Source organism: Carcharodon carcharias, chromosome 15, assembly GCF_017639515.1.
Source record: "Carcharodon carcharias isolate sCarCar2 chromosome 15, sCarCar2.pri, whole genome shotgun sequence".
NCBI lineage: Eukaryota > Metazoa > Chordata > Chondrichthyes > Lamniformes > Lamnidae > Carcharodon > Carcharodon carcharias.
This window is the reverse complement of record NC_054481.1, coordinates 20,650,606-20,663,844: the sequence shown is the minus strand read 5'-3', so window position 1 is coordinate 20,663,844 and position 13,239 is coordinate 20,650,606. Positions and strand designations below refer to the sequence as shown.

Below are 13,239 nucleotides of genomic sequence, written 5' to 3'. Positions count from 1 at the left end.
TTTGGGGAGGATAGTTAGGTGGAGATGGGGTGTTAGTTTGCAGAATGGTGAGGTCAAGGAAGTTGGGCTTGAGGATGATCTTTTGGGAGGGGTGATGGCAGAAGATTTAAAGAAGAGAAGACAAACCTAATGAGAAAGAATCGTTAACAGTATCAGCTAACATGAGGGACCAGGAGGTGAAGTTGGGTGGTCAGCAGTTTAATGGGAATAGGCTTGAGGGAGCAGGAGGTGACTCTCATGGACAAGATATGTTCAGAGAGGACACTGGGGGAGATAGGTGAGAACCTAGATGAAGATGCGAGTTAGGGTTAGTGCAGCGGAGAGCATTAGAGGAAGTTTGGCCAGGTGGCAAGTGGAAGGGAGGTACATGGCAGAGGCAGCTGATCAGATGATCTCGATCTTAGTGATAAATAAATCCATGAGCTTCTCACACTTATTGTTGGAGGTGAGGGTGGAGGGGATAGGGGAGAGGACTTTAGGAAGATGGTTTACAGTACAGAAGAGAAGCCAGGTATTATCTTTGCATTCCAGGATGATCAGTTTTAGCAGACATGATTTTAAGCAGTGCAGCCAGATCTGGCAGTGGATGTTGTCCACTATATACTTTCACATCTGCATCCCTTGGACTTAAAAGAGCAGAGATAAGGGCCGTACCAGGGAGAATGGGCATGGTGAGAGAGAATGGTTTCATCAGCGACTACAGTATCAAAGGTGGAGGAGGTGCAGTTGAGCAAATCAGTAGCTGCAGAAATATTGTGGCGAGCAGAGGGCCAAAGACCAAACAGTTGGGATTTTGAAAATGCAATTGTAAGTGAATCGGGAGCTAGCTTTTTCCAGGAATGGATGAAGGAGGAGGTATAGTTGGGCCATGGAGCGGCGACGTGGATGGGGATTGATTCCTAAGGAAGTGGTCAGAGATTACCTTATCTGTAATGGATATGGAGAGACTAGCATGATCATGTGAGGTGGCAAGGTGAAGGGAGTGGCTATGAATATGGGATAAGGAGTTGATATGGAGGGAGAAATTTATGCAGGACAAGAGAACAGTGAACTCAGAGGAGAAAGAACATTATGAGTTGAGATTGAGGTTGAAAGCACCAAAGATGAGAAGTCATTTGGTGCAGAGAATGAGGAAGGAAAGTTGTGAAGATAGCATGGTGGGAAAAATTTTATCACTACACAATTTTAGCATTGGTGCAAAACGAGAACAAAACTAGTAAGGGTGAATGTTCCAATTAGCTTCCAGTGGGTGAAGCTCTGCATCAGAAGCAAATGATAAGATTGCAATTAAAAAACTATACACTGTATGTAGTGCAGACTGTAGGAATGCACGACAAGTAGTTCCTGGTCAAATTGGTCATGAAGTGTAAGATAATGAAGTTCAGGATTACAAACACACAGCTAAAAGCATCAACACAAATTTGTCCTGATTTTAGCAGGAAAAAGAGGTTAAAATTATAATTTTGCTCTCTCTAAATAAGACTGGTAGAACAATTATTCTGACATTGAATTACCATATTCTAAAAGATCAAGCAATTTTAAAAAGCACAAATGACTGGAGGAAAAACTAATTTTCAAGTAAATTAAACTAAAGCATTTATCAACAAGTGAAGTGTAACGTCGGCACAACCCCATTAATTTGCCACAACTCCTTTACATGGTGAATGGTTTCAAAGAGTATAAATAAAATTACTGATCTGTGAAATTCAAGTTCACTCACAATAGCAGGCAGCTAAATCTGAAATTTGTGTTAAAGGTTAATACAAAGATTAATTAAATGACTACTTTTCAAACTGTGATCCTGAATTGAACTAGCACTCGTTATTTTATTTTCTGCAAAACATTTCTAGATTTTTATTTTCTTCTGCTTCTATCCAAAAGATTGATGATTTTATAAAGTAGTAGATAATTCCTTCTTTGATTCATTGGCTGAGAAAGACAGAAAGCAGGGGTGCGAACTCCATTCATTGTAACGCTTGGTATTACCATAGTTCCCTTCAAAGTTTCCCCCTGTGTGTAAGGCAATCACTAAATTATTAATTTAGAAAAGACTTCACAAGACAGCAAAAGGCAAAAGAAGATGCGGTCTTAAAGATGAAAATACAATGCGCAAATGCACGAAAAAAACATACATTCTTCTAGCCCAATTCCAATCTTCAATTGCAAAATTAAACTTTTATCTTCTTTCACCAGGTCAAATTCATATACTAATAAGATTCTCAAGAAATGTTGGTGTAACTCACCAAAAGGAAAGATTGGCATAATTTTTTCTGCAACTGATATAGCTCAAAATACTCTCCCCACACAATCTAAGTTTCAAACGTTAAAAATCTATAATACTACAGCTGTTTCTCACAGACAGACAGATATAGTGTGAAAATTTCACATACTGACCAATACACTACTGAAAGTCTGATGACAGCACTGCACAATGTAGATTTATGACCTTTCCAAATGTTAATTTGTCTACACTGCATCAAGCTACCTCATTAGTCGAACTACATGACAAGTCTAGTCATTGTAAATGTCAGGAAGGTGTCCCAAACTTTTCAATTATTATAAAACAGCACATTTAAAATTCATTTTATATTAAAATACATTTATATAAATGATGTACAGAAATTGGTGAAAATCTGCTCTATGTAATGAAAAACACGCTTCCTTGCACTCATCTCATTAGCAATACAATTTATTTAAATCTAGCAACAAAGTTAGAGGAACAGAAAAAACTGAACTTAGGTTACTGGGAGCTCATAAAATCTTAGGCAATTTCTTTAGTTTAGAATGACTGACGAAAACAGCATAACCATTGAGAAGTGCATTGGATTACCCTTGCGCTTATGTCACCATTGAAGTGACATTTTGTTTGGATTTATGATTTAATTAGCTACAGTAGTGCAAGAATAATGCTACAAGGCAGCTGTAATTACACAACGACTCAGTATCCAAAGGAATAGGATTCAAGCTATGTCACATTGGAAAAACACAGAATTCAGATAGCCATAGCAATAAGCTTACACATTTATTTATTATTATAGAAGGAATATTTGTCATTGCACTGATCTGAATAAGTTAAGTTTAATACTCACTGTTGTTGGAGCCCAGTCTTGTCCATATACATAGGAATATTTGCAATACAGCTCATCAAACTCTGGAAACTGGGAAAAGAAAATGTACTTAAATTAAAATTGAACAAAAATTATAAAACTTTCCAAATGTCAATACAGCAACTTCAAAGTTTTACATTTAATATTGGTGTGAGCTAAGTATTGATTAAAACTAGCAGAGTTCTTCTTTCAAATCTCAAAGATATTAATAGAATCAAAACTTCTCAATCTGGAAAAAGATGTCCATAAAGATGTCCATGTCTAAAAACAGGCCCAGAAATATAAATACAAATTTTATTAAGAGTCTGGCATTATGATTTGTTTATAGTCATAGAACATGAAACTTTAATTGGGAAATGACTTCTCCGGAGTTGAAAAGGCAGTTTAAATCTGATTGGCCCAATAGCATTCAAGGAATAAACAATTTATTTTCTTGCAATCTGCCTGATATAACTTCCACAATTATCATAAGAGAAAACAGCTTCCTAACTACCATAGATCATGACGTCTAAGTCGACCTTTGAAGCTTTGAAAGATCCTACCAAAACGGGGGTGGACTTAAATGCCAAGTATAAATGTGAACCATCACTTGTTAGTGCAGGAGGATCCATTTCTGTTTGTCAGTCGCCATGTGTGGTCTGCTCTGTATGGGTGCATCTTAAACTCCTGCTTTGGGAACACGGCCTACACTGCCAGCTTGATCCCATGTGCCAATGTAAGGCAAATATCCCCCTAAATATGTATCGCTGAGCTAGAAAAGATTTGAGGCCAACTGCTAATGTGAGTATAGCCTTAAACGTGTATCTAATGGCTGGTATAAATGTGGGCGGGGGGGAGAGAAATCAACTTATACGCCGAGTTTAGGCCTAAACATGCATTTTGGCGCTGAAAAAAAATGGGGCCATCTTATACACCATGATCTGCAGTACTAATCTTGTTCCATGACAAAGTCATTGCTTAGGATTCAAGTCTCATAGCAGCATTGGGTGGGATTTTCTGGCCCCACCCACGGCAGACGACATGGTGTGCGGGAGCGGAAAATATCGCTCAGTTTACCGCTGTCGGTAAAAGCAGTCCGAAATCATCTGCTCCAGCCATCAGTGGCAGGCTGTGTTTCCCGCCATGGCACATTGGGAATGTCATTTTAATATATTTGCATCTCATTATAAGGGCTGCTCACTAGAATCACACCCCCCACACTAGATCAAGAGGGCATGTCAACATCCAATTAGACTGACGGGTTTCAAAATAGTGTACAAGCAACGTGCACCTGGCGACCTGCACTTCGCTGGCAACCTCAAGGCCTGTTCACCTACCTTGCATCGTGAAGCGCTCGCAGCAACTTCGACTCAGCGCCAGGCCTCTCAGGCAGTCCTACATCATTTTTGGAGGGGTGGGGGGTGTCAGAGGCAGGTCTCTACCTACCAGACCTGCGGTAAGGTCGGGGAGGCTTATAATGTGCTGCAGGGTAAAGCTACCACTGGGGAAGGGGTTGCAGGGCAAGGGCCCCACTGGGTTGCGGGGGGAGGACTGTGGGGAAGGTTCTACTCAGACACATGACTGCAGGGTGGGGAAGGGGAGGGGGTGCAGTGGGGAAGCGTCCTCAGCGCCAGGATGGGGAGACAGTTAGTTACAGAATACCATAAGAAACTTTGGGCCACAATGGGAGGGTCACTGAATGAAGTAGCACTTCAATGTTTGCAAAGACTCTCCTTGTCCCAGTCCAGGCAGGGGGGTTGGCATGTCAATTCAATCTCAGTCATGTCCAGGGCATTGTCCTAACGCAGGACGTTGGTCCCAAGGGGTTTCTGGCAACATACTAGGCCGCAGATGAAACACTCAGTCAGGGGAGCATCTGCAGCTTTTAGATGAGGAAAAGGTATTGTGAGGGCATTCAAGGGGGTTGGATAGGAAGGGTTGGGGGTGTATATGTCAGACTCTGCAAGTGTCCTCAAATGGAGAAAGGTGAGGTTCAGAAAGAGCATAGGCACACATACCATTCCAGGGGTAACTAAGGGATATCCACTACAATCATGATGGGATCAAGGAATAGAGGGGGAGGATTGAGAGGTTCTTATTGAGGGAAACCTGGACATTAAGCACCTGCAGGATGACAGGAAGTATTTCCACACTCAAACAGGGATGGTCCAACTGCCTGGTAGTGAGACCTCAGCACCACCATCTTCCAACCTGCAGCAATGGTGCAGTACAAAATTAAAATGAGGAGGTGCTCCCACTTATTGGTGAGCTCAACAGTTGTACACTCGGAAAGTCAGAAACATGGTTGGCAGGCAGAAGTCTACATGAGCTCAGAGTATAGGCTCATAGCATGAGAACCCTGCCAGATGACAGAGAGCACAAGGAGTTGCACGATATATGATCTTCTTCATATGGAAACAACTCTCCTACAACATCACCTTTCAAGAATGCAGATGAGAAAGGAGAATACCTCTGCCTCAATCTTACACAGCCAAAAATAAACATGACATGGCCCTGCAAAGCATGTGAATGAGGTTCCATCCGCTGGCACACTTAACTTTAACATCGAGACATCACTGATGTTGAAAATGATCAGAAAAAGGGCCACATACTGTGGTGATACGGAAACAAACTACAACGAGGAGAGGCCCATGATAGCGACATCGGCGATAAGTGGAGTGAAGCACCATGGTATCATACCTGATTGACAGCAACACAGCTCGTCATAAAAAGGAGGCACACAAAAGAGGAAATGTGAAATGGGTGTGATTGTATTTACATCTGTGAACATTATATACATGTTGTGAACACCCAAGCCACCACTGTGCTCCTAAATTTTTCTAACTTTCCTAACCCTACCGCTACATCTGGGTGCATCCCTGGCATCGACAGCAGAGGAGGAGGCAGCTTGCTGACTGCTATGCCCTGTTGTCCATGATGACTTTGGCAGGCATCCTGGAGGGCTGAGACCTTGAGGGCCCCAGCTTGCTTTGGGTGTCTTGCTATGCAGCAGGTGGACCCTCCTCAGCCTGCAGAGCTGGAGGTGATGGGATCACAGGAAGAAAGGATTGGGATCGGTTGGACACTCCTGGAGTCACCTGGGTGCAGGCCCTGGGATATCCATCTGCTGCTCCTCCTCCCTATGGGTACCCGAGGGCCCCTGCCTGACTCACTTGAAGAGAAGGGGCTGGTGGAGTGAGGTAGAGGTGCCCCAAAACACCCCCTCACATGGCCACTGATGGATACCACCAATGGCTACAGTGATGGACTGCAGGTCCTGCACTAGTACAGAATGATGTCCTGGACCAAGGTCTCCAAGGTGGCCGCCATTTTGCCAGTGTTAACCTCAGTGCGTTGGCATGCCAGCGCTATCACCTCAGATTGAACGGGGACGGACTCCTCCATCGTTCATTGCTATCTGACGAATGCAACTGACATCCCTTCCTGATGTTCCTGTGATTGTCGCTGCAGCTCCCTTGGTCCCTTATGGGCCCTACTCTTTCCCTGGTTATCCTCTTCCCATTGATATACTTATAGAATATCTTGGGATTTTCCCTACTTTTACCAGCCAGAGCTTTCTCATATCCCTCTTTGCTCTCCTAATTGCTTTCTTAAGCTCCACCCTGCACTTTCTGCACTCCACTAATGCCTCTGCTGATTTGCTTCCCTTGTACCTGCTAAAAGTCTTTCTTTTCCTTCTCATCATAACCTGAATATCTCTGGTCATCCATGGTTCTCTGGCCTTGTTACTCCTTCCTATCACCCTAGAGGGAACGTGTTGAGCCTGTACCCTCCCCATTTCCTTTTTAAACGTCTCCCACTGCTCCTCTGTAGATTTCCCCACAAGTAGCTTTTCCCAGTCTACCTTGGCCAGATCCTGTCTTATTTTAGTAAAATCCACTCTCCCCCAATCCAAAACGTCTCCAGGTCCAGATGATTTGTGTCCCAGACTGCTGAGGGAGGTAAGGGAGGAGATCGCACGGGCTTTGACCCAAATTTTTAATTCCTCTCTGGCCTCGGGAGAGGTGCCAAAGGACGGAGAACAGCTAATGTGGTTCCGCTATTTAAGAAGGGTTGTAGAGATAAGCCAGGGAACTACAGGCCAGTGAGTCTCACGTCATTGGTAGGGAAACTATTGGAGAAAATTCTGAAGGAGAGAATCTATCTCCACTTGGAGAGGCAAGGTTTGATCAGGGATAGTCAGCATGGCTTTGTCAGAGGAAGGTCATGCCTAACAAATTTGATTGAATTTTCTGAGGAGGTGAACAGGTGTGTAGATGAGGGTAGTGCAGTTGATGTAGTTTATATGGATATCAGCAAAGCCTTTGACAAGGTCCCACATGGGAGACTTATAAAGAAGGCAAATGTACATGGGATACAGGATAATTTGATAAGGTGGATTCAAAATTAGCTTAGTTGTAGGAGACAGAGGGCGATGACAGAAGGATGCTTTAGTGACTGGAAGCCAGTGTCCAGTGGCATAACACAGGGCTCTGTGCTTGGTCCCCTATTATTTGTCATTTATATAAACGACATAGATGACTATGTGGGGTGTAGGATTGGTAAGTTTGTGGATGACACAAAGATTGGCCGGGTGGTTAACAGTGAGATTGAGTGTCTTGGGCTACAGGAAGATATAGATGGGATGGTCAAATGGGCAGATAAGTGGCAGCTGGAATTTAACCCTGAAAAGTGTGAGGTGATACACTTCGGAAGGATTAATTTGACAAGAAAGTATTCATGAACGGCATGACACTAGGAAGTTCTGAGGAACAAAGGGACCTTGTCGTCTGTGTCCATAGATCCCTGAAGGCGGAGGGGCATGTTAGTAGGGTGATAAAAAAGGCATATGGGACACTTGCCTTTATCAATCGAGGCATAGATCACAAAACTAGGGAAATGTCATGTTGGAGTTGTACAGAACCTTGGTGAGGCCACAGCTGGAGTAGTGTGTGCAGTTCTGGTCACCACATTATAGGAAGGATGTGATTGCACTGGAGGGGGTGCAAAGGAGATTCACCAGGATGTTGCCTGAGATGAAACATTTAAGTTATGAAAAGAGGTTAGATAGACTTGGGTTGTTTTTGTTGGAGCAGAGAAGACTGAGGGGTGACCTGATCGAGGTGTACAAGATTATGAGGGGCATGGACAGGGTGGATAGGGAGCAGCTGTTCCCCTTAGTTGAAGATTCAGTCACAAGGGGACATAAGTTCAAGGTAAGGGGCAGGAGGTTTAGGGGGGGATGTGAGGAAAAATTTTTTTTACCCAGAGGGTGGTGACGGTCTGGAATGCACTCCCTGGGAGGTTGGTGGAGGCGGGTTGCCTCCCATCCTTTAAAAAGTACCTGGATGAGCACTTGGCACATCATAACATTCAAGGCTATGGGCCAAGTGCTGGTAAATGGGATTAGGTAGGTAGGTCAGGTGTTCCTCACGTGTCGGTGCAGACTCAATGGGCCGAATGACCTCTTCTGCACTGTGTGATTCTGTCATTTAGGACTAAGTCCGGAGGCTCGTCATCTGACCTGGGCTCAGCAGAATCCTGGCCTCCAGCAGTCCTCCAAGTGCCAGCGACCTCAGATGTCCATGCCTTCCGCCCGCTATGGGCCACATTGTATGCTGTGTTCACCAGAATGTAAACTCAAACCGGCTCTAGAATTAGGTCCCACTGAGGTGTCTGTCTCTGCACTGGTGGAGGGTGTGGTTGAGCGCTGTGATGGGACTTCTGCTGTGGTGTCCTCAGGATCCTCATCCAAGGTGTCATCAGGGCTCGGGTTAAGGGCCTGACTGCTTGAGGCTGTCGGACACTTGGCTGAGGTTCCTATAAAAGAAAGTGGAGATAAATAGTGCATGGCAGGCGACTCTAAAACAAGACAATGCACTCACAGGATGGCAGTCTGAGGGATGAGCTGGTGCAAGATCCTCACATGGGTGTTTGCCGTGAACCCCACCATCACCTCAGGCACACTCCACATCTTCACCAGCCAGCTCAATGGCTTGGTTTACAAACTGAGAGAGGACCTTGAGTTCCAGCACTCCACCCACCAGTCTGGGACCTCTCCCTGTGATTGTGTGCGATCTTGTCTTGTATTATTGGCTAAAGGCCAGTAAGTCCCCTGGACCTGATGGGTTGCATCCTAGGATATTCAAGGAAGTAGCTACAGAAATAGTGGATGCACTGGTAGTAATCTTCCAAGAATCCTTAGATCTAGACTTCGCTGGGACCTGTAAGGAACCTTTTGATGCAGGCCCCAAGCAGCTCCGGTGAACGGAAGTGCCAATGTTATTTTCAAGATCAGGTAAGTAATTATTTATTTCTTCTAATTTCTGCGGGCCTGCACTTTCTGACGCTAGTTGGAGGTTACAGTCCAGTGCTCGGACAGTAAAATCCCTCCCATTATAACTGCCCCTTTCTTGGAGTCTAAGTTTGTGTGGTGGCATGCCCATTGGAGTTAGATTGCCTAGGAACTCTGGAGGGTATTGGCTTTTGCCGTCCTCTTTCTTCGTCTATAAATGCTGATGTATTCTTTAAATTTACCCAACAGCTTTTCTAACATATTTCATTCTAATCTACTGAATCTTCATTTTTAGCACAAGGGATTGCTTTCAAGAATAAGTTGTATCAAATAACTTCCTGTCATTTTGCCAGACTTAACTGATTACATAATCTCATCCACCACCCCAGCATCCCATCCCATATTATCCTCCTCATGCCACCACATCCCTCCCATCAATTCCATCCCCTTCCTCATGGAAACAATCCCTCCAGCCAGTATAACTTTGTTGGGCGCCCCTTACTCTCTACTTTTTTTTTAAATCCATCAATGACCCCTCCCCAACCAATGCCGCCGCCAACTGTCAGCAGCTACACCTGTGTCATGTGCTTCAGTCCTCTGTGCACCCCACATGCCTCTGCCTGGGCCAGGCACCACTCACCAATAAACCCACTATTAGACAGGCCCTTAAGCTAGTAAATCAAAACAGTCCAGACAGATAAAAACCGAGTATTATTATTAGAAATACTTTTGAAGTGTAATCACTGTTGTAATGTAAGGAAACTAGTTGACTGTTAGACAATTGCTAAGTACAGATTGAGTCCTCATTAAATGCACAGCAGTGGTATAGAGAGCAACACAATTCATCTTAAAACCCAAGTTCATTTCCACTATCCTTCTATCCACAGCACGAACACACAACATATGCCATTCAACAAACGACACAAAGTTGAGACAGTGAGGAGAGTGAGAAAGAAAAGTGAGCAAGACTTTGTTGCCAATTTGCACAGCGTAAGGCCCCACAAACAACAATTTGTATTTATATAGCAGCTTTAATGTAACCAAACATTCCCCCAAGGCTCCAGGAGCATTATGAAGCAAAATTTCACATCAAGCCATATAAGGAGATATTGGACAGATAACCAAAAGTTTGCTCAAAGGAAGCATCGGAAAAGTGGAGATGTGTAGGCAGGGTGTTCTAGTGCTTAGGGCTTAAGCAGCTGAAGGCCCAGCCACCTATGAGGCAGTGATTAAAATCAGAGATGCTGCAGATGCCAGAACGAAAGGAGCACGGATATCTCAAAGGACTGCAGGGCTGGAGGAAATTACAGATGCAGTGAAGGGCAAGACAGAGGAATTTGAAAACAAGGACAAGAATTTTAAAATCAAGGCGTTGCTCAGCCAGGAGTCAGTGTAGGTCAGCGAGCACAGGCTGATAGATGAATAGATCTTAAATAAACTACCAGATCATCTGTTTGTGATGGCAGCAGCAAAAAGTTATTCCAAGAGCAATAAACCAGGTACAACTCCAAATGATCCAAACTTATAGTTATTCTGCTTTAAAACAAAAACAGAATTACCTGGAAAAACTCAGCAGGTCTGGCAGCATCCGCGGAGAAGAAAAGAGTTGACGTTTCGAGTCCTCATGACCCTTCAACAGAACTGAGTGCAGTAAGTTCAGAGAGAGATTAGAATGGGTGAGAGGAGCAGAGAAATTGAGACGACTAATGTCGCGCCGACAGTTCTCAATGAAAAGATCAAGAGAAGGTAAGAATCCAGAGGGAGGGGTCCAGGTGGAGGGAGAATATTGGAGGTGGGTAAAAGGATCCGTTGAACGGGGAGAGGACTCCTGCCCAAAGAAGTGAGCCCAGAGACGAAGACGGTGGAAGAAGAGTTCAGCATCGTGCCGAGCCCGAAATTCATTGAGATGAGGGCGTAAGGATATGAAACTAAGTCCTTTGCTAAGCACTGAACATTCAGCGTCGGAGAGGGGAAGGTCAGGGGGTATAGTGAATACGTGGCTGGGGCTGGAATTGGAAGATGGGGTGGGGACGGAGGGACAGGCAGGGGTGGAGGGTCCTAGATGGGTGTTGGTGTCAATGAGTTGTTGGAGCTTGCGTTCCTTAGCACTTGAGAGAAAGAGAGAAAGTTTCTTGTTGAGGCATTGGATGAGACGAAGAATAAAATGAAACTGGGGGCACGCGCAGCTTTGAAAAAGGGTATGGCGGTGCTGCTGGAGGGAGAGGTCGAGTGTGTTCATATGGCGGCGCATGAAGTGAGGATCTCAGAATGTGATGGGAACAGCAGTCCGAGAAACGTTTTATGTCCCGGAGATACCTGTAATCCTGGGTGGGTTCGAAACACGAGGGGTGGAATTTCAGTAGAAATCCACGTGGGGTAAGTCAGAGACGGAGACAGTCACTGAGAAAGGAGATATGGCTGTGAAAGCGGGTTTTAGTAAACACCTTGTCAAACACCAGGAGAAAAATGGAAAGCAATGAAGGTGAACAAGGCAAAATAGAGATACGGAAATCTTGTCACAGAGAGGAACAGAACTTCTTCAAGGTAGGCATTTCTTGAAGAGCAGTGGCAGTCAATTAAACACAGAGATAAAAACAAAAAACTGTGGATGCTGGAAATCCAAAACAAAAACAGAATTACCTGGAAAAACTCAGCAGGTCTGGCAGCATCGGCGGAGAAGAAAAGAGTTGACGTTTCGAGTCCTCATGACCCTTCGACAGAACAGTTATTCTGCTTTGCTCTTACTCTAGGGATAAAATTTCGATCTTGAATTCTGTGGTGCATTTATTATGGAGAAACACGATTACTGCTCACAAAGTAATGGTCTTTAAAGTTTGCAATTAATAAAGGACACTCAGTGCGACTGACCACAAAGAATAGCGATTACTGTGGGTTGGTTGCCAGGGGGAGTGTAACCACCAGGCCCGGGACCGCACGGCATGCTGGGATTGTAGTCCTCCGACCTCCAGCCTCCGCCCGCTTCCTGTGCGAGATTCAGAAGAGAAACTACAACTCCCAAAAGTCAACACGCGCCTTTCACGCTGACATATCTCCTTTCTTAAAAATAAAACATTAAGCTTACATCGGCGCTCTCAATCTGCCCGTTGACCATTAGAAGGAAAACAGAAGGTTTCGCAGAGAGCATGGTTCTCAATCTTAAACTGTTTAAGCCGCGGCCCAACAACTCCTTGCTCCCGGCCTCACCGTCTCCAGGACAACGCCCGCTATCGCCACTACGCCTGCGCGACACGTGATTGACAGCAGTGAGGATCCAGCCGCACAACAACTCTGAACTTCCCACAGACGCTGCAAGCCGAATGTCAAAAGCGAATTAGCTGTAATCGCCTTCTTGACCCAAGAATGTGCAAAGACTATCTGCTAGTTAGGAACATTGCAACAGGTGTAGGACAATTAGCCCATCAAGCCTGTTCTGCTACAAAAAATTGCTGAAAAACTCAGCAGGTCAGACAGCATCTGTGGAGAGAAAGACAGAGATAACGTTTCAAGTCGGTATGACTCTTCATCAGATAAAAGCAAAAACTGCGGATGCTGGAAATCCAAAACAAAAATAAAAATACCTGGGAAAAATCAGCAGGTCTGACAGCATCTGCGGAGAGGAACACAGTTAACGTTTTGAGTCCAAATGACCCTTAGGTTGAGGAGTCATACGGACTCGAAACGTTAACTGTGTTCCTCTCCGCAGATGCTGTCAGACCTGCTGAGTTTTTCCAGGTATTTTTGTTTTTGTTTTGAATCTTCATCAGAACTGAAATACTCTCTGAAATACTGGTGATCACATGGGAATAGGAATCCACATAATAGAATCCCCATTTCTTTTTCGGGTGAATACAGTTTGGT

General features: G+C 44.5%; 1 protein-coding gene across 3 annotated transcripts in view; it reads right to left on the bottom strand.

Moving 5' to 3' along the window:
- b9d1 (B9 protein domain 1) overlaps positions 1-12,619 on the bottom strand; it is a 46,369-nt gene extending 33,750 nt beyond the window's left edge. For 2 of the 3 annotated variants that reach the window (XM_041206487.1, XM_041206489.1), the window contains exons 1-2: positions 12,464-12,619; positions 3,090-3,158 (exon numbers count right to left, since the gene is read on the bottom strand). In XM_041206487.1, coding sequence (XP_041062421.1) covers positions 3,090-3,158; positions 12,464-12,526 — 132 coding nt within the window. In that variant the 5' untranslated portion in view covers positions 12,527-12,619. Of the gene's footprint in view, positions 1-3,089; positions 3,159-8,430; positions 8,474-12,463 lie in introns of those variants that run through there. The other variant, XM_041206488.1, reaches the window with a different exon arrangement.
- Positions 12,620-13,239: the final 620 nt, after the last annotated feature.